The 26,582-nt window shown below is 40.5% G+C and overlaps 2 protein-coding genes across 7 annotated transcripts in view; both read right to left on the reverse strand.

The window, feature by feature from the left end:
- The window catches only part of prdm11 (PR domain containing 11), a 36,392-nt gene extending 30,078 nt beyond the window's left edge, over positions 1-6,314 (reverse strand). For both annotated transcript variants that reach the window (XM_023817122.2, XM_023817121.2), the window contains exons 1-3: positions 6,079-6,314; positions 3,287-3,421; positions 2,870-2,976 (exon numbers count right to left, since the gene is read on the reverse strand). In XM_023817122.2, the coding sequence (XP_023672890.1) occupies positions 2,870-2,976; positions 3,287-3,351 (172 nt within the window). In that variant the 5' untranslated portion in view covers positions 3,352-3,421; positions 6,079-6,314. The remainder of the gene's footprint in view (positions 1-2,869; positions 2,977-3,286; positions 3,422-6,078) is intronic.
- A 3,813-nt stretch (positions 6,315-10,127) lies between these two features.
- On the reverse strand, positions 10,128-26,465 carry atg13 (ATG13 autophagy related 13 homolog (S. cerevisiae)). Of its 5 annotated transcripts, none has more exons than XM_023817353.2 (18): positions 26,258-26,465; positions 25,875-25,955; positions 25,648-25,728; positions 25,320-25,439; positions 24,752-24,798; positions 24,339-24,479; positions 22,380-22,420; positions 22,070-22,166; positions 21,747-21,827; positions 21,421-21,514; positions 20,798-20,896; positions 20,275-20,367; positions 19,775-19,914; positions 15,906-16,023; positions 13,506-13,583; positions 12,633-12,746; positions 11,625-11,753; positions 10,128-11,318 (listed from the first exon to the last, which is right to left on the reverse strand). In XM_023817353.2, exons 2-18 carry the CDS (start codon positions 25,941-25,943, stop codon positions 11,241-11,243), a joined length of 1,620 nt encoding a protein of 539 aa, XP_023673121.1. In that variant the 5' UTR covers positions 25,944-25,955; positions 26,258-26,465; the 3' UTR covers positions 10,128-11,240. The 5 variants fall into 5 exon arrangements, with proteins under 5 accessions (XP_023673121.1, XP_023673122.1, XP_023673120.1 ...); XM_023817354.2 differs by having other exon boundaries at positions 11,655-11,753; positions 15,906-16,026; XM_023817352.2 differs by having other exon boundaries at positions 15,906-16,026; positions 26,258-26,464.
- Positions 26,466-26,582: the final 117 nt, after the last annotated feature.

Raw genomic sequence — 26,582 nt, forward strand, 5'->3', positions numbered from 1 at the left:
AAATAGTAAATGATTTTGCCCCCGCATTCTGCTCATAGGACTTGTGTTTTTAAATGGGGCGTGGCTCGGAGTATTGTCGGCTCATTGCTATTTTGAGGCAGTGCAGCGTCATTGTGCACAAAAACCACGTCTAAAGTCAGTGACCCTTTATTAAACGGTACAGCGCTTTAAGTGTATTTTGTTATTTTATTTCATTTATATCTATTTTTATTATAGAGTACAACGGTTCCTTTCACATAATCATACTGTTCAATAAAACACCAAATGAAAAACAATATATATTAAGTAAAGAACAAACCGGATCATTAAAAAACCTTTTGAGTTTATTATCAGGATTGCTGCCAGTGGTATAAAACAGCAATTTTGCCAAACCATTTCAAAGACCCCCCGAGAAACCTTGAACGGTCTACTTTTCAAATATATACATGTAGAAAGTAAGTATTTTAGAGCTTTAGAGAAAGAAAAAGGCTGTTGAAAGATCAACCTGGCATCTGGTGCTTACACAGTAAGATATTGATGTCCTTCATTCTGTCAGTAAAGCACTTGGGCCTCACCTTGATTTCAAGGAGAATTATGTCACAGTGTCATGCTAGAGATCTATTCTTCACCTATTCAACAGTGAGTTACTGCAGGGGAAAGATGACACAGATCTCACCAAGACCATTAAAAGTTCAATACTAGACTACATGAACACCAAATACAACAACCCAGAAGATGAGGAATTGATCAACATGGCAACATTTCTTGATCAACCCTTCCACGTTCAGCACTTGAGTCAGGAAGAGATCCTGGTCATCAAAGCCAGAGCAGTCAGAGAGGTGGAGCCTCTATCTGCCACGCCAGGTGGCTCTGCTACCTCTGAAACATCACCGCAATCTATAGAAAAAGCTCAGGGTGTGTGTGTAAAAAGCGGAGGAAGAGTCCGGGAAGCTTTTCCAAAAAACCAGCTGCTGCGCTTACCAGCGTTTCTGACACAGAGGGAATGAAACAGCTACTAGCATGGTAAACTACCAGATAGTGAGAGCAATCCCCTAACATGGTGGTAGTTACACAAGGTGAATTTCCCTCTGATCAGTTGTTTGGCCAAAAAGTACTCATGCATCCCTGCCACAACTAAAGCTTCAGAGAGGGTATTTAGTGCTGGAGGAAATATAGTGTGCCAAAAGTCTCTTCTGAAACTTCTTGACCAAAAAAATCTTAAGGTGTGAGCCTAGGTCTCCAACTGAATCACACTTCATCAGTATGTGTGTTATAACTTGCACTACCTAACGTTCTTGCCAGCCTCATTTCCACATTTTTGCGCACGAGAGTATTTCAGTGTTTACATTTTCATTGAGTTTTTGTGGAAATAGTATTTGTTGATTTGTTTATTACTCACATTGTCTTGTGCACTATTTTGTGGTGAAGAAATTGTTGGGGTTGCTACATATTGATATCATGTTTATTCTATTTTTCATAAAAATGTTTGTACTGTTTTTACCACTATTTTTTCCATGAGACAAACGTATATACGTGAAAACTTACACTTACGGAATTTGTGGCATGTTCCAGCCATAAGTTAATTTCCACGAGTATTATTATTTACACTGTAAGAGTGCATCACTAACATTTTCAGTGAACTTGTGTTTCAGTTTAATGTTTCTTACCTTATCAGATTGTATTTACACTCTGCAATTTTATATCCTCAAAAATCTAATAGACGTATTTTTGCTATTCGCCCTATTTTGCCACTATCTGTGCCATGACAATATAAATAAATGCAGAATCTGTGTTTACATTTCAAAATTATGTTTGATTGTAATCAATACTGTGTAATTGGTGTAGTGAAGTAGCCTATTCGATTATGGGCAATTTTCTTTAGAACAATATTTGTGTTGTGAGGCTCTCCAGACTGTTTGCAGTAATAGATTTATAGCCAAAAAGACAGTGTTGAGTTATAATATTTTTCATCGTCATTTATATTGTTATATTGATATAAAAATTTATGTCCATATCGCTCATCCCTATTGTCAGTTATCGGTATCAACGATATTAGACAAAATTCACCGGTCAAAATTTCGACGTTGTTCCACCATTAATGACTCTCTCCACATCTCAGTCACAGCTAAATCAGTTTGGGCAGAGGCGCGGACTCAAATCACACTTATGAATTTGATAAATTTGACTTGTGACTAAGCAAAAATTATGGAAAGACTTGGACATGTCGGCGAATGACTTGAGACTAGACTTGAACTTGCACAATACTGACTTGAGACTTGACTCAAACTTGCCAGAGAGAGACTTGTTCTCATCTCTGGTTATGGGTCTCTCTCCATTTACATGTTACAGAGTTTGCAGGGCTTGAAAACATACTTATTATATATATCATTAGCATTTAACATTAAAAAATATGTATGATATTGGGTGGGTGGATCCCCCCCTGCGACAGGGTGGTGCCCCATCCAGCATTATTCCCTGCTTTGCAAAGTGGGATATGAAGAGCTCCAGGGGCAGCTTGTGCTCAGATCCCAAGCTCCGCTCTCTCTACTGTATGCTTGTCTGAAAGGAGACCTGGATGGCATATGTGAAGAGAAGCATTCCAAGGTACCTGCACTCATATTTGTCTTCTAAATGTTCTATAAAACCAAAATTAGAATTTTATATTAAAATATATTAAAATGAATTTGGGAATCAAGCTCTTAATCTGGCATGTATGATAACTGAATGTTAAAAAATATATTAAAGTTAATTTTGGGATTAATTAAACTGCTTTTATGTACGTATCTATCCACCTCAATTCCCACTGCAAATGGAGAGTGACCACTGTACTTTCATTTCAGTCTACAGAGACATGATATGTGCTGCAGGTGGTGAGGATAAATGAACTTACACCAGAAGTCTACTTTTGGGTGGCTTATAGCCACACAGGCCGGAGGCTCGACTTTCAGCTTTTTGCTGGGCTCTTCGTGATCATATGTCTCCTTGTCCTTTATTTGGCTGCAACAAAACCAACCGGCTGTTAAACAATTGGACTATGATGAAAGTTGAATCCATCCGTCCATCCGTCCGTCCGTCCGTCCATCCATGAATGATGCTTTAGTTTATAAAGATTATACTTCATTAAATTTTATATGCTCTCAAAAAGTAAATCTACATAAAATTGCAACAACAATCATGTCTTCCTTATGGATTTTCACAATTTACAGTGTGTGATACTGCACCACTAAATACAACATTTAAACATAATGAAATGTAAAACAGCCTTTTCAATAATGCTGATCTGATGGTGCAGCGGTTGAAGGAATACCTCCTACTGCAGTTGGGTTCATTTTCTGATGTCAGATCTTTCTGGGTGGTAGTGGACTCTGCCATAACGCAGGGGACAAGCCTGGGGAGGGGAGGGGGGGTCCTGAATCTCCCAGCTCAGGCAGACATGCTGGCTCTGTGGACAGACAGTATGACAAACATGATTTTTCAGCCATACAGGGGGGGCAGGTCACCTCCACCGCAGCTACATGGTGTGAAGATCCACAGTCACGTGACACTGCTGTATGTAGATTTGGCAATGGCGATACGAAACAAGCCTCACCAGATCAGACAGGTATCACGAATTAGCCAAAAAGGCAGTGAGTGATAGGTGAGAATCAGTTTTTAAAACAGACAATGAAGATGAACATCCCAGAACTGGAAGTGCCGAAATGAAAACAGGATTCTGCACAGCTGAACCCACTCTGAGGGTCACAACAATTGAACATTGATTTGAAGCTGATAAAATTATTCAATTAGTTAGATCCGGAGTTCTGAACGGATTAAGTTCGAGTTCTGAGGTACCACTGTATGTTCTTATAGTGTAGTTAGAGTATGGAATAGTCTTCCTGCTAGTGTAGCACAAGCTAAAACCCTGGGGTCCTTTAAATTATAGCTAGATAAGATTTTAACAACCCTGAGCTATTAGTTAAGTTCTCCCCAAACGAGCCTGATGGGCCGGATGGCCTCCTCTCATTTGTAAATTTCTTATGTTCTCAAATCTGCTTTTTAAAATCCTGGGTTAATCCTGGTTCTGCTAGCAGAAGACTACCTGTGACACAGGTTGCTTCCAGGTTCAAAATCTCCAAGAATAAGGTGAAGCAGGAGACACTGGGAATAACCAGAAACCAGCCTGGTAAAGGGCAGAAGCAACTTTCTGATGCCAGATATGACCATCAACTTATCTGACAGTTGCTCATGAATCAGAGAATGACATCAAGTGAACTTCAAAAGGAATGAGAAACATTAAGTGCAAGTGTGAAGTGCACTGCTAAGAGAAGTTCATAACAAACTCATAGAAGCAGGACTGAAGTCCCATAAAACGAGGAAGAAGCCCTTCATTAATGAGAAACAAAGAACCAGGCTGCAGTCTGCAATATATGTATGTGTGTGTGAGCATGTTAATTATTCAGACAAACACCCATAAAATGAGATGTAAGTGAAACAAAAGATTTTGTTGCGATCTCTTAATTTTTTCCAGAGCTGTATGTTTGCATGTCTCAAAGATAAGTAAGATGGGATATGTGACAAGTAACATTCCAATGTACTGGTACTTATGAAAATGACAATTATTATTTTCAATAAAATTAAACTTTATTTCCCTCTTTTTTTGCAACAATACTATCAATTACATGTTCCATATCATACACTAAACCTGAGAAGTATACACGAATTGCAAATTTAAAAATTAGTATAACCTACAGGGGTAATTTTATAATGAGAGTATTAGTTACATTGTACTTGGTTTATACAGTCTTAAGTCATTAAGACACCACATGGTATTGTTCAGCTTGTTAAGATGGGGTTTTAATTAAAACTGTAACGTGTACAGGACTTTCAACGAGTTTGTGAAGCTCATTTGCAACCATTTTTAAATGCTGACTGAGGACATTAAAAAAAACATGATTTCAGTCCCAATTCTCATGTTATGTAATCGTAGCCGAATGCCAACACTGCCAAAAGGTATTGGAAATGACTGTCTGGCAAACCCATACCTGCCTATTTAAATTTCCTACGGACAGAATGTGGTTCAATTGGACTGAAGCAAGTCTAATCTTCCGACTCAAAAGCCCCAGGTGGAAATGCCAACTGAGGAATTGAAACTGGTCGTTTAAAAGGTAGGTGATCAGCAGATCATTCGGTTTGGGACAGGAGGCAGCTTTTTGACTGGCTACAGCAGTTCACTAACCCATTGAGATTAAGGCTAATGCATCGTATTATCGAGAGACAGGTTTCTCATAATCACGTTGAAAGCTTCAACATAAATCCAGAACGATTCCTACAGTAGTACATTCAAGGTCGACCATAAAGGAAACGCAGAATTAATACCTATCTGTGGATTCAGTGTAGTTGGGTACACACATACACACAATATTCATACGTTGAGATAGCATCCACTTGAACTTACACCTTTTAAAAGCATAACATTTTAGTGAATATCACATAAAACATCTAAAGCAGAATTTTATTCCTGGCATAACAAAAAAGGCTAAACATAGGCGCCTTTGGATAAGCAAGACATCTCGCTAAGAGCAGAATTTCGATGCGGGTTCCCTTAAACAAAAAACAGATCAATGTAACAAAAGAACGAAGAACCCCAAGTGTTTAAAGACAACCACGATTACCCAGAACTGCACAGGCATCATTTTGAAGTAGACATTCACCTTTAAAAACAAACCCTTTAGACCCAGGTCCAAACTCCTCCCTCTAACCCTAACGCTCCACCTATTACACACGTCTGAGCCAATATTGCTCGGAGCTGATTGGGTGTCAAAGGTGTCAGTCAAGAAAAATAATTATTTAAAAACTATGCAAAAAAAGCTGCAATTGGGGTTACAGTGCTGCTTTAACCAAAGTCAAATTACTGGAAAACTTATTTTTAATTTCCCATCGCAGTAACAGAAACAATGAAGAGCATTTGCAGGCAGAAGAGCGAAACACCGGCTGAAGGCTTGCATGCGTTAGTTGACGCAGATATTTTCCCCGACTCCGGTCTGCAGTCAGTTGGCAATCTGCCTAGCGCTTTCGGAAGCCATTTTCATTGGCCACATTGGCCACTAAAGACGGACTCACCTTCCCCGCAATCCGCAGCTCTCTAAGGCTCTGCTTCTGGCCCCCGATTTGTCCCGTAATCGACACGCTTCCCTCTGCCGTGCTTGTCGCAGGACGCGTATCGATGCAGTTTTGTTTTGGTAGTCCTAGGCACTGTAAAGTTTTTTTTTTTTAAATCTGAAATAATTTCAGCGAGTCAGCTGCTTCTCTCGGCTTTGACCACCATCTTTTTATTACAGGAAATGACATGGAAAACGGAAGAAAGTAACTTCTCTATAGAGGGGGACACTGTATTAAAGAAAGAGGAAAACGACCGTCATTAATTATTTCTTTTTTTAAAAAAAGGGGGGGGGGGGGTTATATAACGTTACCTGTGCAATTGTCCTATGCACAGTTGCATACTTACTGCAACTTCTAAAGGGACCCCTTGTACGTTATCAGTCTTTTAGATGTTTATGTTAGGAACTTTAAGTTTTCTGGTTTAGTAATCAAAGTGCTGCCCATGGAAGTTGCCCACTTTCCTCGGTGAGCGTTTCACTTAGTATTTCTTATTCAGTGTCAGAGGCCTCCACTTTCCTAGTTTGAAACCTCTTGTTAATTGGGAATTCGTCTGATGCAATTCAACGGCGAGAAAATAAATCAGACAGACACAATCCAGCACAGTTAAAAACCCTCATCACAATTTAGCGGAACTCTGCTGTTTATGAGTAACGGGTGTTACGTTTATGCACATAACTACATATACCTTAAATATATATTATTCAAATATAACAGTGAGAAGATAGGTCGTAACCAATAACACCTGAAAGGACCCAGCTTACCTTCTAAAATCGTCACTGGGTAATTTAAATACTTCATTTAAATGTTGTACTGCAATATACTGTAAATATCGTAGGGCTTTTTCTTGTCATTGCTTGTGGATTGTATTTTTGCGGTATTGACCGGGTCATTTCAAATGCAGTACATTAAAAAAAATTGTAGAACATGAACTAGGTTGAAGCAATTAAAATATAAAATACCAGCAAATGGACGATTGAGGATCTGTTTTGCCTTTATACTGTTATGCAAAGATGAAATGGATTTATGTACTATGATTTATATGTTTACCCCGAGGCCCTGATCAAAATAAGTGTTTAGGAGATTAATTGATTTGTGTATTTAATGTAGGGATTTATGTACCACTTATTATGGTGCAGATAAATAATAAATGAAAGCAAAGCAGAATGGCAATGAACTGATTGATGTACAGAGTACAGATAGATTGTGTGTGAACATTAAAACTGATTACACACCAAGCTTGATGACTGACACATTGTGATAGAGATAAGATGATAGTTATATGCTTCACAGCTTTTGCATTGGACATTCTACAGAGGCACCACAGAGAGTGTTCTGACCAGCTTCATCACTGTCTGCTTTGGGAAAGTCCAGATAAGGCTTAAGGGCCTTGCTCAGGGGCCAAATTGTGAAATTACTTTGGTGAGTCCAGGACTTGAACCACCAACCTCCTGATCACAGGCACAGTTCCACTATGACATCACCCCTTTAATGTTGCTGTATTTATTGTTTATGTAACCATTTTACTAAGCCCATAAACCTTGTGTCTAGCCCCCCTGTTTTGCCCTGTCCTGGGTTCTACACTTCAATTACTATGAAAACCCTCCTCTTGTCCTTTGCTGTTTGTTTGTTGCATGGTGCTTCTGGGTGACTGTATTTGGATGGTTTAACAATAAACTCCACTTTATTTACTATTATTGCAATGGCACTCATAATAATTCAGGGAATTTCAATTCAGATTAACAGATCCACATATTTTAATTACTAATTATAGTAGCATTTGTAGAGTAACTGGCCCACCCAATACTGTAATGACCGCTGAACCTCCTCACACAGAGCTATTTTATTTAGGTGCATAATTACACAATCATTCTGCTTACGACATGAATCATAACTGCTGGTACAGCTACAAATTCAACTTTCTTGCTTATCCTCCAGGATGACAACTGGTGTGGACCAGTTTGTCCAAGATGCCCAATTTAAACAAAACGTATCATACATGTATACGAAAAGCCTTAAGAAAAGTCTGGGTCTTCTACCTATGAGAATGAAATTCGAAAAGTTTTGAGAAATCCTAAAATAAATTTTGTACTATACTTTCTATCCAATAGGAGGTGCAATATATATATACCTTAGTACCCAATTTGTTTTCAACATATACAGTATTTTAATATGCATATAACATCTGTTCGCTTACTGTAAACTTTACAACAGTGCACTTATACACTATGCGGCTCTAAGATACGCTTTGTTCTAATATGGAGGCTGAATCTTCATTATGCAAAGTTTTATTCAGAAACAGAACATCTGTTGCCTTCACAAATCAAAAAATATATTATTACAAGAAGTTTTTAACTCAAGGCAGTTATATGACATAAATGACTGAACAAATTCCAAAAGTCTTGAGTTTGCATACAATACATATTATGTTTAATATAGACACACACCATATGTGTATGAGCACTGCAGGTCATTAAGTGGCTTTCTCCCTCTATGTGTGTGTGTGTGTGTGTGTGAGAGAGAGTATCTGTGTGTGTGTTTACCACCAATGTGTGGTAAAACTTGAATCTTCCTTACTTTTGGGGACATTTCTCAGGTTCCCATTTAGATAACCTCAATTTTATGAAAATCTGTGAATGCAATGAAAAAAGTAGAAGTGCAGAGAGTCCTCTATTTTGTTTGGTTACTTATGATTAAGGTTACGGCTGGGTAGGGGTTAAGGGTGTCATGATTGGGATTAGGGTTTTCCCCATAGAAATGAATGGATGTTCCTTACAAAGATATGAGTAACAAACGTGTGTGTGTGTGTGTGAGCGGTTTGCATATTCTCCCTGTGTTTGTGTGGGCTTTCTCTGGGTACTCTGCTTTCCTGCCACAGTGCTAAGACACTTGCTAGGTGATTTGGTATTTGGCCCAAAATATGTGTGTGTGTGCCCCCCAACTTCATGCTTCAAGCTCACCACCTCCCTGTACTGGAGCAGTTATTATTTAAGATGGATGGGAATTTGCTTGAGCTCATCACTTTTGTCCTCTGAAAAGGTTTATTGCTGGCACACATGAGATATTACGGTTATAGTCGCTCTCTGTTTGTTTTAAGTGAATTCCCATTGCCTTTATCCAAGTTATGGCATTTTGCCCAGGAACAGATCAATCAAGCCTTTTAATGCATAAACCCATCCAGTTAGAGCAGTGCTGAAGTCAGCACAATTCATCTGCAGCTTCAAAATATAACCTCACCAAAAATAGTAAAATGTGCATACCCTGATGAGCCCCCACCCCCCATGCTGATCTGAAAAATCCCACTGTTTTAAGAGTGAACAGAACCTGCTATTCTTAGTGACTAGTGCTGGAGAAATACAATATTTGCTGCTGTTATGCTGAAAAACACAATAGCTAGGAAGGGCTGGACTGAAGAAAGAGCATCATGTGTAACTGCAGTTGGGAGACCAGCTGTGAAATCCAGCTACTGTAACCTGTACTCTGATGGCATTTGGGTAGACGTTTGCTCAAGCTGGATTTTCATGTTTTTTTTATGCATCGATACTTGGTGAATTAACTTGGTGAATAAGAAGCAGAAATGAATGGCATCTATAGGGCTGCCATTCTGCAGCTCACATCTCAAAAGGGTGAAGTGTCACAGTCTGTTAATACATATTGTTAGGCATGCATTATAGCAAGAATCAGGCTCTGATTAGCTCCAATAACCTTCCACAGTAGTACCCTAACCATTAATAACCTCTCTAGAACAAAAAGAAAACATTTAAGAAGGGCCATCCCCAATCCCCACCCCAAAGTAGGGGATATAAGTCTCTAGGCATATTGTTATTTGGCTGCCACTCACATTGGCCAAAACTCAGATTTGATCAGTTCAATGTGGTCCATTAACTGAATAGTTTGCCTCCCCTGCCCTAGACAGACAGACACTCAATGATGGAAGGTGGAAGATTACCACAGACAAGACAACTGTGACCCAGGCCTGGTCACTACAAGCAAGGATGTTAGCCGACGTCCAGTCAAATCAGAAACGAGAGTTTATTTTACAACATACCCATGCCATTTTAATAAATGCTTACAGGTGCAACAGTCTGTGGAAGAATACATCCCAACAAAAGGGGAAAGACACTCATAGGGTAGAGATGCACTAATCACTGTAGCACACTGTAGAATCATTTGGGTTTAACATCATTCTAAAGAGGGGAACTGCAGTGTCCTATGCAGTTCCCTAGTATAGTGATATTTCATCCCAGTGATGAACCTATTCTAACCTATCCCATTCATGCTCTCCAAGAGACACACACACACAATGACAAGTCAGAGCAAGTTTTGGGGGTCACAGCACAGGGTCAGCCAATGTCAGCACTCCTGGAGTAACTGGGGTTAAGGGTTTTGCACAGGAGTAAAACAGTGCCATCAGTTTGCCGGCCCTAAGATTCAAACCTTCTGATTATGGGCACAGAGTACTAAACCACTGACCCACACACTGTCTCCAATATATACTACAAACTAGAAGACAGAACTAAGAGATAGTGTATGCAACATGGCACAATGCAGTTATTCCCAAACACTGTGAAGCCCCTAACTGTGACTCATAACCACTGTCACAGATGATGTGAACATACCTTTTCCTACTGAGGAAATTCGCTGTCTTGATTATCTTCCCCATATTTGAAGATGGACAAATTAAAAGTGCAATGAACATTTTCCATGTCATGCACTAAGAGAAGGAGATGGATGTTATTTATACAATTACGTGATGTAGTGTGCTTGTTTTCTTAGACCTTGGACTGACTGCATTACAGTCAGGTAAGGGAATCCTGTTATTTAAATCAGGACCTGCGACTCGATCATGATCTGCACAATGTTAACAGACATCATAGCTTTCATTGAGCACAACTGTCTGTACATTATCAACATAATTTAGAAACGTCACTGGAACTCAAACAAAATAGAAATCCATGTAGGACATTCCTGAAGAGGAACTTTAAAGAAAAAAATATTTTAAAAGATCCCAGAGGCAGTTAAACAACACAGACAACAAACCAACAAAAACTGATTCCAGTGGGTGGATTAGAGAGATTTTTTTGGCATAAAGGTGAGAGAGAATAAGATGAGCTCTTCTCCAGCTTCTACTGCAAGGTGTCAACAAACGCATCAAACTCGTCAATGTTCCTCTCATATATGGCCAATTTCTCCGGTAAGGAATCCTGTTGGAAAAGAAGATGGAAAACTTTTACCATTCGTCCACCCACCTCTGCTTATCCTGGTAAGGGTCACAGGGGAAAACATTTACATTTTTTTTTGTCTAAAGTGACATACAAGAAAGGCAGATAATTTATACTGAGCATACAGCTGTCAGGGAGGCATTTTAGGTACAAGCACAACTTTTCAAAAAGAATCACCATGTAGAAAACATATACAAACTAAGTTACGTGCACCGTGGTCTAGGATCAGTGTAAGTAATAAACAGCTACACTGGGCTGCTTGGGTAGCGAGCCACCCAGTCGCCCTACCAGGTCCTCGGCCATGGACTGTGCACTAACATCTATGGACAGGCTGGACAGCTGCGGAGGGTTCTGGAACTCCCGGTAGAATGTGCCCAGGTCCATTGGAAGGAGGTCATCCTTTGAGAAGGCTGGCTTCTGCAGCACACAAGAAGGGGCCCATAGTTACTGCGTATGAAGCCTGCGTGGGAGGGGCTCCCATCGTACCAGAGAGTTTTTTTAACCATTATTATTATAGGGTCTGACTGAGGCTCCATCTGCTCATAGATTCACTACTGAGAATAATACATGTGCCCTGACTGGTCAGACAGGAAGTTTCATACTGAAAATTAAACCTTGTCCAATGTTCAGTACTCTACATAGGACATGCTAAACCTGACCACTGGGGGCAGTAGCAGAGTAGAGGATGTTGGCAAAATCACACAATATTATGAAAAATTCTGCCCAATCACTTCAGGGGGCCCTATCCTGGACCACATTTAGCCATCGGCTAATTCCACCACAGTGTGATAAAAACACTACTGGGGATCTGATGCACAGTGCCTTCAGCGGATGTCCACTCCTCATCCACAGCTATAACACATCAGTAAGCATCCTCTCTTTTTACATTACAATCTAATGCGTTATGTTGTAACTGCACATAACTTGTCTGCAAATTATTATTATGCTCATCTTTAAATATTTATTTTTATCGCTGTTTTTCCTGTAAAAGGATTGCTATGGTTTATATGGGCTATAGGGTGGTGCAGGAACAAGATTCTCGATCTTTCATATTGCACAAAATTACCTTAAATGGATAGAGTGAGACCTATCAACAGCTCGCTGTACAAATAAAATGCATTATTATTAAAATTATTACTATTACTTATAATAATAGTGATAATAATAACAACAATGTGCCAACAATGTGAGTTTTCTGTTAGAAATGAGAGAGACTGAAGCGACATGATGAAGGAGAACCTCAGTCATCCTTGTATCTAGTGAGCGTGTGAGAGTGCCGCACAGCCAGGCCCTTACAAAGTCCACCATGACAAAGTCATCCTGATGCTGGCCGCCACTATCAATGGAGTCTTCGGAGTTGAGGCTTCCGTGCAGGGGTGAATCGGGGGTGGGCGAGTCTGGGGGTCGGACCTGGGCAACGTGAAGGTAGGAGGTCAATCACCACCAAGTAACCACAGCCTGAGAACTCTGAGTGCACAGCCCAACACACAGCCTGAGAACTCTGAGTGCACAGCCCAACACACAGCCTGAGAACTCTGTGAGTGCACAGCCCAACACACAGCCTGAGAACTCTGTGAGTGCACAGCCCAACACACAGCCTGAGAACTCTGTGAGTGCACAGCCCAACACACAGCCTTGAGAACTCTGTGAGTGCACAGCCCAACACACAGCCTGAGAACTCTGTGAGTGCACAGCCCAACACACAGCCTGAGAACTCTGTGAGTGCACAGCCCAACACACAGCCTGAGAACTCTGTGAGTGCACAGCCCAACACACAGCCTGAGAACTCTGTGAGTGCACAGCCCAACACACAGCCTTGAGAACTCTGTGAGTGCACAGCCCAACACACAGCCTGAGAACTCTGTGAGTGCACAGCCCAACACACAGCCTGAGAACTCTGTGAGTGCACAGCCCAACACACAGCCTGAGAACTCTGTGAGTGCACAGCCCAACACACAGCCTGCCGGCACATTAAAAAATTGCTTGTTTCAGTCGTAAAGCCAGAGACGAGTGCAGTCGGCCGCCATGACAGGCTCTCACGCTACGCTGGTGTCCCTGCCAGGCAGCCCCACAATGCCTGTGAGTGAGGAGCTCCCATTTACTGTGACAGCAGAAATGTTCCCGGGGTGTGTTAACGGTGCCACAATGGGAGGCGACTCCTTCACTCACCATGGGGTCATTCTCTTCCAAATCGAAATTCCGGGTCGCAAATGCAGCAAAAGGCAAATCTAAGCTGGTGGTGGTGACCTGCTCCAGGGAGAGAGAGAGAGATAGAGAGAGAGAGAGTGCCAGTGAGGAGAGAGGAACCTCTCGTTAATCCATTCCTCTCCAACATACAAGATGTTTAAAGCTGTTTATATATGGGCAGTAAATGCATAATTGCCCAGACAAAAAATACATTTGAATATATACACAGTCCCCTCATGGAATTGTGGACAGTTATTGGCACCCCTGGTAAAAAGAAAATTGTAAAATGGTTAGAAAAAATCCACCTTTTGATGAAGTAGCTTCATCTAACACTGAAAAAAAATTGAAAAATTCAGCCTTTCACTGAAACAAATTTAATCAAAGAAAAACAAATCATTTATCAAGAAATAATTACTTTTAACAAAAACAGATGTGCCACAATTATTGGCACCCCAGTATTTAATAATTTGTACAACCTCCCTTTGTCAGATTAACAGCACTGAGTCTAATCCCATAACATTTCATAGAGCTGGAGAATACAGAGCAAGGCATCAGAGACCATTCCTCTTTACAGAGTCTCTCCTGATCATCCAGGGTCCTAGGTTCTCTCTTCTTCAACTGACTGGACTCCATAAAGCCATGTACCTTGACAAGGGTTCCAGGATCCTCACATCATCACAGACCCTTCATCATGTTTTACAGTTGGGATAAGGCTCTTTCCATTATAGCCATCCTTCTTTTTACACCCAACCCACCATGAATGTTTACTGCCAAAAAGCTCCATTTGTGTTTCATCAGACCATAGAACATGGTTCCAGTCAAAGTTGTAATAGTGTTTTGCAAACTTAAGGCGCTTATGTTAGTGGTTAACAGACAGGAAAGGCTTTTTTTCTGGCATGCCCTCCAAATAATCTGTTAGTATGAAGGTGGCGATGTTTTTTTTTTGGAGACTTGGTAACCCCAAGATTTTACATTGTATTGTAATTCACCAGCAGTGATCTTTGGGAATTTTTTGTCTCTCTTATGATCCTCCTCACTGTATGTGGGGGCAAAATATACTTGGGTCATCTTCCAAGTTTTGTAACAGCCCCAGATGATGTCTACTTTTTTTATTATTGGCCAAACAGTAAAAATGGGTATTTTCAGGTGAGTAGCTATTTTTTAATACCCATTCGCTGATTTATGAAAGTCTTATGAAAGAAACACTTCATGTGATGGATGACTAAGGGAATTTGGCCTCTGTCACCTCATATTTGTACCCCAGTTAATCAGGAAGTCATGGATCACAGCTTGAAGGTTCCTATACACCCCAATCAACTCAAAGACGTATAATTTATATGGGAAACATGAATCAGTTATACTGTGTTTACTATAATGTCCAGGGGTGCCAATAATTGTGGCACATGTGTTCTTGTTAAAGATGAAGAATTTGTTTTTCTTTGAATAAATTTATTTCAATGAAAGGCTGGATTTTTCTAATTTTTTTCAGTGTGAAATGATGGTACTTCACCAAAAGGGGTGTGTATGTGCATGTGTTTTAACTAACAATTAAAATTTTCTACTGTCATCCAAAAGGTTACTGATACCTTATTAGATGGCCAGAACACCACTGCTTTGGTTCTGAAAATTTGATAGTTATTCATAAAATTTTATGAATAATTCGATGAGGTATTTATGTCAAACATGGTTTGTTAGTGGTTGTGTCAACAAATACACTGGATGTTTTCGTTCACCAGGATGCCTTTTGCACAGTGCTGTATCATAAACCAGAGTGTGTCTACTTACAGATACATTGACAATGTTTAGGTCATATGTTTGCCATACAAAAAGTTTTGCTTTTTGCTTTTATGTAAAGTGAGAAGTAACAGCAAAGCTTGCTTAGATGGTCTTGGCTACACTTGGGGAAAACAGTGAGTGTGTCTCCTCGAGACGGGGCCCTCTGCACAGCAGCACCATCGTCTGAGCTTAAACAGTCATTAAACACTGGCGAGTCACACAATCAAAATGTGAGCCACTGCAGTTAAGCATCAGTCCTCTGTTTATCCCTGCTGGATGCCAGTGCAGAGGTTGAGACAAGCAATCTGCCAGATGTAAATCTGATGCCTTAGTAGTGGATCCCAAACACCGGGGACAGGCTGTGGACACTAAGGGTTTAGCAGAGGGGTTGAGAAATTTCCAAAAATAAACCATATATTTTCAGTTTCTTATCACTCCTCACTTTCATGTATTCTGTTTTTTAAGTTTATGAATCACTGATCGATCTGCCAGCACGCCTTCAGCTGTTTTAGAAGCCCGTGAAAGGTTGGGATCCCCTACTTTAAAGGGACACTTTTAAGATGCATTATGGGACACTCATAGATGTGACACACTGATCTGTCTCACCTGGGTGGAAGGTTTATTAACAAAGGCGCCCACTTTCCGAGAGAACGTGGTCTCCAGAGCTTCAGAGGGGGATGAGCTCTTGGCCTCACTGCTCTGCGACAATGTCTCCGTGTCCTCGCTACTGAAGGGAGAAGAAAACCCTTTTACATGACATCTTCTGAGACCTTACAATGGCAGCAAGTACTTACAGTTGGGTACAGTGGCCCCAAGAAGTATTTTGACACTGAAGTCTACTGCTGTGGTTTCCTGTAATTTTTCTTGATTTTACTTATAATTAGCCTGTCCAATCTACATGTGGTTTATCTTTGTCTGTCACTTCTTTGTGCAAACAAATTATGCTACAGCTTGTATCAGAACCATAAACATGTTCCACTAAGCCTGACAACCAGAATAGATTTAAGTGTTTATATACATTTTTGCCTTAAATTTTGAACAGTATGTCTATTGTTTTATAATTTATAATCTGACCAATATCTTTTAAATGTTTTGCTTGAAAGCTGTGCTTAAGGTATTCATTTTTTAAAAAACGTAATTTTGTTTGACATTTTATTATGCAATAATTCTGACATTTTTAAGCATGGCTTAAGTGTTCTTGTTCTTATTCAAGGTATTAAGTGCACTTTCAATCTTCTATTTTTAAAACCAATTTGTCAAATAGGTTTTAGATTTACATAACTATGAAGTTATGAAGTCCCCAAATGTCATCACACAAAAGCCCCATCCAGGACTAAGGTCCCAGGGGATTGATCGAGCAGTTGGGATTAAGTAGTTCTTGCGGTGAATACATTTCTTGCGGTGTGCAGGTGGGCAGCTGACAAGTACCAGCAGGCCAAGAGAAGTGTGGCTTTGACAGTGTGAAGAAAAAAAAAACAGAATTGCAGCCATTCACACTAGGGTTGCATGATGTTATACATACAGGGTTCATGTGAGAGCAGCAGCAGTAAACTTTAAACTGATTTTGAAATGTATACTAGATAATCATAAAAATTTTCAAAGCAAAGCTTGCTACGTGTTACGTTCTATGACAGAGTAAAAATGTTTTGGTGGTGTAATTGCAAAGCGACAAACGCACCAGTAAACGAATATAGATGCTTGCAATGGCATAGGCCACTTGTGTACGCCATGGAATAAGCCCTGCGTAAACTCACCACAGAAGTATAAATCAGTGTTAGGAGATAGGGTCAGAAACTTGGACATTTGGGAGGAGCTCAAAGTAGAGCTGCAGCTCGTCTGCATCGACAGGAACCAGCTGAGCGGGCTCACGCCTCTATCTGGGATGCCTCTTGGATTCCTCCGTGTGGAGGTGCTAGAGGCATGCAGACTTCAGGTACCCACAGAACACCAAAGCTCCACTCCCTATCAATGGTCAATGAATAACAAAAGCGGACTCTTTCAAATTCCTGGGCGCCTCCATCTACAGTTCCTTAAAACATTCGATTCATTCGGACTACCAAGGCAAACTAGAGACTTTATTTCCTCAGGCCCCTAAATGAGTTTGATGTCAGTTGTTGCTTCCTTTTATCGTACTGCACCTCCATCACAGAGAGCATCCTAACATGCTCTATCACAGTCTGCTACAGTGGAATGGATTCTTTCAGGACTCCAATGAATTTTCACCAAGGCCTGTAAGATCTGTGGTTCTGCTCACATTCAATGCTCCACTAAACATGCCAGAAGGATTATAGAGGATCCCTCACATCCTGTGCATAAGTTTCAACTGCTTCCCTTAAGCAGGTGACTCAGATAACTAACAACCAAAATGTGCTTCAAGAACAGCTTCTTTCCCAGTGCTCTCAGACTCCTTAAGTTCCCCCCGCTTGTAGTCAAAAAACAATGCAACATTTGCATCATTTCAATGTTTCCATTCTCATCAGCAAACACCCCTGATGATCAATTTGCAAAAATTTTAAAATAGGTCATTTCAGCTGTAATGACACATTTGATTTAGGGTTCACCCTTAGGGTTTTCAGGTTTATCTATGTGTACAATAAATACTAAACCAATACAGTGGTACCTCAGAACTCAAATTTAATCTGTTCAGAACTCCAGATCGAATCCTAAAAAGTTCGAGTTGTGATCGAATTTTCCCCATAAGAAATAATGGAAAACCAATTAATTTGTTCCCGGCCCCAAAATATTACACCTAAATATATACATATTTTTTAGCATTTAAACACAAAATGAACCGGATAAAACAAGAAGAGCATATACTGTACTAAGCACATTTATCAAAACAGTAATTTGTAAAGTAAGAAAATAAACTTATCCAAACAATATGCAAAGTTAAAAATACAATGTGTCCTGCCCCAATCGCCCGCTCCTTCCGTGTGCCACGCCCCCTAGTTAACCCCGTGTGGAATCCCTGTGTGATCAGCTGTTTCTGGTTGTTGTCATTAGTCCTCTGTATTTAGTCTGCGTTTCAGTTTGTTTCCCCAGTCCGGTCATTGTATTGTCCGTCTGCGTTTTGTCTGCCTTACCTGTAATTAAACCCCGTATTCTCAGATACCCTGACGTCTGCGCCTTTGTCTCCATTCCGTCCCCGCTTTGCATGACAATATTATAATTTAATGTATTAATGGTTTATTATTAATATTAAAATAATTAATAAGAAATCTTTATTTTTAAATGTATTTTATTATATAATAATAATTACTGTTACTGTCTATCATTGTCTAAATGTATTTTTACTGTCTAAATATTTGTATTCAGCTAGTGTAAACATGCACGATGCTATCACAGCGAATGCGAGGCTGAGACTGAAGTGTTACCCATTGTTTCCGCTGAGAGACATGCCGCGTGACTCATTTCCCCGCGTGTACAAGTTATCTTAGGTTGGCGTTCACGGTTTGACTTCTGAGATTCAAATTGAGTTCTAGGTCATTTTTTTTCGAACTGGCTAGTTTGACTTTTAAGAAATTCGAGTTCTAATGAGTTTGAGAACTGAGGTACCACTGTATCTCGTTACAGCTGAAATTACGTGTTTTCTTAACTATTAAGAAGACTTTTGAAATGGCTAGAACCGCAAAATTGCTGTACTGGACATAATTCTGTAGTTAAAAACTGCCTAACTTCTGTTAAAAGATATTAAAGCCAGAAAACTGCACATCAAATATGAGGCTAACGCCATAATTTGGCTATGGGAATTAGTGGCAATAAAATGGAAATTAGCAAAGATGCCGGTTAGCCTGTATCAGGTAACTTAAATGTAGTTGGAAAAAAAACATCTTGACTGCGCTAATAGCAATATCACTGTGTAACCAAGTGCTTGTGAGTAATTATGTGTGCGTAAAAACACCCCAAAATAAGCATCTGAATCAAAACACACTGCTTATGAGTCATATTCTATGTTGTATTATTCATACAGTTTGCTTTCTTTGCTGTATCAATATTTCCAAAATTGCCCAGCTTAACTTCCCATGGAAAATTTCTGGAAGATTTCCAGAAATTTTCCGCTCCTTTGCATCCCACCACGTGACGTATGTTATGCACTATATGCATAAAAGTCTGTCTGTATTGTAGCTGCATCAATTTCCAGCATCTAAATCTGCACAAACCACTGCATTTATCACCTACCATGCATTTACAACTCTGTGTTCTGTATCTTGTATTTATTCTCTGTCGGTTTGTGCCCTAGTTGCTATCTATTGTCAGGTGTCTTCAACTGTAGTAAGCTTTGCCAAAACAAATTTCCCCCGGCCTTGGTCATGTGGCAATAAATGTTTAATTCGAACTCTTACATCCTGATTATCCATACTGGACATGGTTACCAACTGACGTCAATGACGGAAAGGTTACGTGCTTCTCAAATACTCTGGTCTCAGAACAGCAGTACCCCCTTTTTTTACTAGCATGTCCCCAGAGATACGCACCCGCCAGAGGGTGTGGCTGAGAGACGGTGGGTGGCATCGGCAGGAGGGCAGGATGGCAGCCGGCCATGTTCGGCAAGAGCCCCGTGGCACGGCTGCAGCGGACCCTGAGGAACTCCGCCCTCCTTCCCAGGGATCACCATCTGAGGGAAGGATTAGCTATCAGCGTCACACAGCTGACTTGCCCACCTGTGATGTTCACAGCCGCTTTGACACCAGCTGTCACCCTGCAGATTGGATCACGTCAGGAGATCAAGAGCACCGTTAACGTGGACAGACGAGGCGGACTCAGAGGACTGAGCCAGGACCAAGGTGCGTGTGTCCTCAAACTTTTGCAGGACACTTAATTTAATAAAGACCACCAAATACAACAATCAGTCATGGCTCTTATGAAAACACCAGAGTAATGAACTCAAGAAGACGCAAGATAGGAGACGCAACAGAACCAGGTGACAGAGGGTTTGAGGTTCTGGGGTCCAACCTAGATGCTGGCCCTCGTTTACCTGGTGTGGGTTGGCAGCGTTTAAGGTGGCAGGGTAGCAGAGATCGGCAGGTCCGAGCACAGGGGTCTGATGCGAAAGACGAGAACTGCAGAGCTAAGAAGAGCAGAAGGACAGGGAGACAAGATGAGTGCCAGAAAGAACGAGGGAAGGAGGGAAGGAGAGGAGGAGGGAGAGGGGGCACAGGGTGAAATAAAGGACAGTAGGAAAGAACTTAAGGCGTAAAGCAGAGGCTGCAAGCACAGTGAGCAGCAGACTGGGACTTACCGTGATTTCAAGAACCTCAGCAAGCACAACCAGATTACAAAAGACTGCAAACAAATGGCTCCTATAGGGTTCACATGGATCTGAAGCCAGGGGCTAATTTTTTTTAATTTATAACTGTCTCATTATAAAACTCCTTTACAGCTGATTAAAAGCTGACCACTTCTATTTTGTTTTATCTAGATAACTGAAGACAGGTCGGAGTGGAATGCGTCGACAAACTCCAGCCTAAACTGAACATTCATCCACAAATGCAACTCACTTGTTGTGAGAAGGCCAAGCCCAGCATGGGGACCTTCAGAGTATCCATCACTGCAGGGTTAGGCGTCTTATAATGCGCCTTACTTACAGTGAACACACACTAAACATGAGACACACAGAGAGGAGGGGGTGGAAAAAAGAGAAAGAAAAGTATGACTTTTAAAAACAGAAGATGAGGCGAAAGACAAGGCCAACGTGCGGGGGGAGTGGCACACCTGCATGTTTTTTGGTACACGAAATTATCTAAAAAATTTTTATGCCATGTAGAAATAAACAAGACCACACTGATGCAACTGAAGACAGAACTGAGTTTGCTAGCTAACAGTAAATAAAAAAAAAAGCAAAAAAAAAACAAACAGATGATTTGTCAACATGTATCAGAAGCTACCCTGAATTAATGTCATTAAATCACAGTTACTGGAGGTCAGAGCCCTGCCATCTAATCCAACTCATCTACAATAGAAAGAAAGCAAATATCGCAAAGGCAGCATTCGAACAACATCATGATGAGTACAATTCCCAGATGATAAGTATAATGCCCACAAACAGGGCACAATTCTGCAAAAAGCACATTGCCCTGGCAAATCACAGTGCAGATCAGGTCCTCCGGCAGCCATGTCTTACCTGAGAGGGGGGGGAGGTGGAGAATGAGGTGGTGCACACTTCCTGGGAATCTTCCAGAACAGGATACGGCACTCCTTCCTCTTCGCCAGCAGCCCTGGGACACCGGGAGCAGAAGGATGATGTAAACATACCGACCATGTAGCAGACGTACAGGCCAAAAGGTCGCGACAAAAAAACACGCAAACACAACACAGTGCCACATGGCATGACACAGCAAACTCTTCTCTCTGACAGTGATATTTAAATGATATGCTTCAATGTTGTCTTAGTGAAGCAGGATCCCAAGCGCGCGCTTTATGCAAACAGCAACCACAGACAGCCCTCACCTGTAGTTGCAGGGGTGCATATGGCCAACATTAAAGTGATCGATGATGATTCCCATTATTGGCATCGTCCTCTCAATCTGTCTAAAGTTTCCACAAAAAAAAATACCATTGTGACAATTCCCATCACAGGAACTACCCCTACAGTAACGACACAACACTGACATCATCTAAGGTAACTACAGAAGATTAGCCAGGGATATCCCCACTGCAGGGATTACCTGAATCACAGGACTGTTCCTTCAAACAGTAAACATACATGAACTAAAACAATGATTCTTTTATTATGAACAGACCACGCAGCTGCTGCGTACAAATTGCTGTACCTGGCGGACATGAAGGCCAGGTTTGTTCTGTAAGCACATGACAAGGTGATGGTACCAGTTGGAGTGCCAACTAATCCTACTCGTACTGTCTGGAAACCTGGAGGGAGATATTCAGCACAAGATTATCGTTCCTCCCATGCCAGCAATTTCAGAAAAAATTTCAGTTCAAATACAACTACAAATGCAGACATAATGCTGGCTATAGATTAATGTGGCTACAGATAATCAACCTGAAATTAGCAAGTGAACAGAAGTAGCTTAACCTTGTTCTCATTTCATGCAGTCAAAAAAATACATGTGGAAATCATACCTTCTCCAAGTCCAGCCAGCTGCACTTCCCCAAAATATATCCTGAAAGGCAAGACAAATTTAATGCAGCAAATCCTGTCATTTTACTGTTTGCCACACCTACTAAATTGAGAATGCCATCCATCCATCCATCCATCCATCCATCTATCTTCTGCCCCTTATCTAGGGCCAGGTTGCGGGAGCAGCAGTCTCAGCAGAGATGCCAGACCCCCCCCCCACTCCCCAGCCACTTCCTCCAGCTCCTCTGAGGGAATTCCAAGGTGTTCCAAGGCCGGACGAGATATGTAATTCTCTCTAGCATGTCCTGGGTCTGCCCTGGGGCCTCCTCCAGGTGGGACATGACCGAAACACCTCCCCAGGAAGGCGCCCAGGAAATATCTACATAGATTTCTGAACCACCTCAACTGGCTGCTTCTGATGCGAAGAAACAGCAGCTCTACTTTGAGCTCCTCACCCTATCTCTAAAGCTGAGCTCAGACATCCTGCAAAGGAATCTCATTTCTGCTGCTTGTATCCTCGATTAGATTCTTTCGGTCACTACCCTAAGCTCATGACTATGGGTGAGGGTAGGAATGTAGATCGGAATGTAGCTTTCCCTTCTGGCTCAGTTCTATTTAACATAACAGAAGGGTACAGCATCCACATCATTGGTGACGTCTGTCAATCACCTTCTTCCCTCACTCATAAACAAGACCCAGAGATACTTAAACTCCTCCATTTGAGGTAGTAACCCGTCTACCACCGAGAGGGAGCAGTCCACCCTTTTTTGGTTGAGAATCCTCAGACATGGAGGTGCTGATCCTCATCACGGTCACTTCAGACTGAACTGCAAACCTCCTCAGTGCACACTGGAGGTCGCAGCCCAATGACCCCACAGGACCAAATCATCTGGAAATCATCGCCTTATTGCGGTGGATGGGTTTGTGTGCCTCTCTGATCCTAGGAGCTATGCTGTCGAGGGCTATTGCCCTTGGTAGGGTCTCCCAAGGCAATCTGGTCCTAGGTGAGTGGCCAGACTAAGTGTGATTGAGAAAACCTCCGGTGCAATGTGATTCGAGCGGCAGTCGAAGGCAGGGACCTCAGAGGACCAACCATCGGCTGCCAAATCTGGCACGTAACAATGCATTACGTGATATTGCTGCATTATGTAGTAACCAAACAAATTGGAGCTATTTTTCATAAGATAAATTCAAGTAAATTTTCAGGGGTGCGCTTCCCAAAAGCTTTGTGATAAAGTTGCTTATTTTCTTGTACTTAAGATCATTCATTGATTAATGTGTGTTTCTCAAAACCCTTTGTAATTACAATTCTTCGTAACTTCTTTCATAACTTAACAAGTGACCCAATGTACTCGTTATCCCCAAAATGGCTCACAAAAATACAACAATGCTCTTTTTTGGACAACGTAATAATAATAATGATGATTATTATGATTATATAAATGATGATGATATTAATAATAGGTTAATGTTGCAACATAAAATTAGTGTAGGCTATACATTTGTTACATATTATTGAGTTTTGTGCATTATGCCGCATTATGTGATGAAAATTTGTTCCATTTTGTTGTTACACAATGCAGAATTCTTACCTAATGTGTTCCTACATTGCTTTTTACATTGAGCATGATTACCATACAATATAAGCTGTTAACTGATCCTTTCAAAGAGAATCTTCGGTATCTATTGCCTTTTAGGCATTATCATGAATTATTATTGTTTGACTGAGTAATGCCAACTGAATATTATTGGAGGGTCTCTGGAAAACGGATGAAGCTCAGTGGATTAAATTATTTTTTATAGAAATAAGATATAAGGGTTGACCAGATAAAGACGATGTTCACAATGAACAAAAGCCAGATTTATGAACGGCTAAGCAGAGACAAACAAAATGCACAATATTACAGAAATTTAGTTTCACCGTTTCTTTTATAAACAGCATATGACACTACATGATGTACCTGTACAGTATAACGTAGTCATGGCCTTGCTTTCGTGATAACTTGTATGCCGGGGTGACCCTTGTAATGGCAAGCAGTGATTTAAGCAGTAAAGACAGTCTGTTGTAAACAGTATAGGACACTTTGATGTCCTTATCACATCTGAAACAGAAAGAAATGTTACATTAGAAATTTTACTGTTTATCAAATGTCTACCATGGTTTGTGCAGCTAAATCAGCAAACTTGTACAAAAATGGTACATAAAATAAAATATATAGGGAAAAACTGATTGTTGTAATCTAAATTGTAATTTTAAATTTGAAAATTTAATTTAATTTGAAAATATCCTATCCAAATGTTTAAAACTCTTTGCTTGTTCAGAAATAATTGCACTGAATGATTATAATAATGTAATCATAATGGTGCAAATTACCGTTCATTCATTTCCAAGCACCACGTTTCCAATTCCATTGAATCTCCCTGTTTAATATTAGACATAAAAAACAAAATATTTCCATAGTGTTCAGACTACAAAAAACTTATAATACATAAAATTTGTTTCCTGTTAAAACAATTCTAAATGAAACTAAAGCCTTCAACCATGCAAATCGCACCCCTTAACTTACTTAAAGTATAACAAGGATTGCCCATCCTTGGTTCCAGACACATTGTGTATGCTGGCATTATTCTGACCAAACTACTACTTAATCATCTTGTTTGCTTATTAATACAGCTGTATGTTTGAAATCAGGTTAAACCTTTAAACATACAGGCCTGTACATACTGCCAACAGTTTTACTTGACTGGAATCTCACACTTCATCTGAACAGAGGCTAGATAATGGTTTAAATCGATTTAAATTCGTTTGGACCTAATGTCAGTTTACACAGCAGGTGGCCAAAACCAGTGCTGGGGTCATACTACATTTAACAATTCAAAAACTCATCAAAAAATCATTTACTGCAGTTACCCTACTTATTACTTAGCTAGGATCGTCTCACCTCCGAGGTTTTAAGGGAGATCTCCACGCACATGGACCTGCCAATGCCAGGGAGCTGACCAGCTAACGCCTTTTTTGCTTCATGGGTCACTTCTGGAATATCTTTTATTGCTAGATTGAACTTAATTCAAACAGAGAAATGCATTACGTGATACTACAGAAATAACAACAAGTATCGTAATCCAAGGTGTTGCTTCGTAGCAAATAATCTCAAAAATACGCAATGCGACAGCAAGTTGGATATAAATGCACTTTACGTCCATTTTAAATGATGATCAAACTGTTAGTGTGGAAATTTGTCTGGTTTGGAGTTTAAATCAGATCCCTACCCAGTCGGACCCGGTGGGCGAGGAAGATGAACGTGTGCAGATCTTCTCTCCAAGACGGGCTTGAACGATCACCTGCACCGTCTGATGAATGGGAAGAACAGCGATTTAATGCTGGAAATACTAGCCGGATGACTGCCTTCCAAAGTTTAGACGACTTAAAGGTCATTTAGTAATTTTCATTTATGTTTTACACTTAAACATAGTACGACTGCATACATAACAGCTACCTTTAGCGCGAAGAATTTAATGAACTTGTCCAGGTCTTTCTTGTCTTGTGGGCTCAAGTCGTTCTCCATAACGAAGGTCGCCTAATACAAGAACAGGTCATATTAAGCAGTACTACTTTGATAAGGCGCTTATGGCATAAACAAAAACGTGCATTGCGTCCCTAGCTGTCCACGTAGCTTCGTTGTATGCTAATATCTGACATTTTAAAATAACCCTACCCTTTCACGCTTAATAGCTTACACCCAGCTGGCCCTGAAATATAAAATGTAACGACTATATGTGTGAAAATCACTATTTAATTAGTAAAATGGGACAAATGGCGAACCGGAATATAAGAGAAACATATAGCAAGATATCAATATGCGCGCAGGCAGCTACTTACGGATCATCACAAAGGCTCCCTGCTATTTCTGTGCCGTTTTGCTTTTTCGCGTTAAACAACTGATTTATAGTTTAACAGAGATTACATGTAATCGGGAAATAACTGTTTTGATCATTATCGACGAACCGAAACACGTCAGATGTCCCATTTTCTGTTTATTTTCATGAGGTCACGTCACTCGTTACGTGTGTTTCTCCGGTTCAATTCACTAAGGCACTTTCGCTACATGCAGGCTTCTCGTATGAAGTATTTTGATCCAAGTTATACTGGTCATACTTATTTAAAAATGTATTTTAAAAATGTTTTCCAAAAAATATTATGTTTG

Source organism: Paramormyrops kingsleyae, chromosome 13 (genome assembly GCF_048594095.1).
Source record: "Paramormyrops kingsleyae isolate MSU_618 chromosome 13, PKINGS_0.4, whole genome shotgun sequence".
In the NCBI taxonomy this organism is placed as follows: domain Eukaryota; kingdom Metazoa; phylum Chordata; class Actinopteri; order Osteoglossiformes; family Mormyridae; genus Paramormyrops; species Paramormyrops kingsleyae.

Bases quoted from the DNA above. Each gene is read 5' to 3' on its own strand.
- atg13 (XM_023817352.2), bottom strand. From the start codon at position 25,943: ATGGAGAACGACTTGAGCCCACAAGACAAGAAAGACCTGGACAAGTTC. The intron at 25,440-25,647 runs GTAGGGATCTGA...GTTTGAATTAAG, and splicing joins CGCCCACCGGGTCCGACTGG to TTCAATCTAGCAATAAAAGA. The intron at 20,897-21,420 runs GTAAGACATGGC...TCTCATGTTTAG, and splicing joins CCACCTCCCCCCCCTCTCAG to TGTGTGTTCACTGTAAGTAA.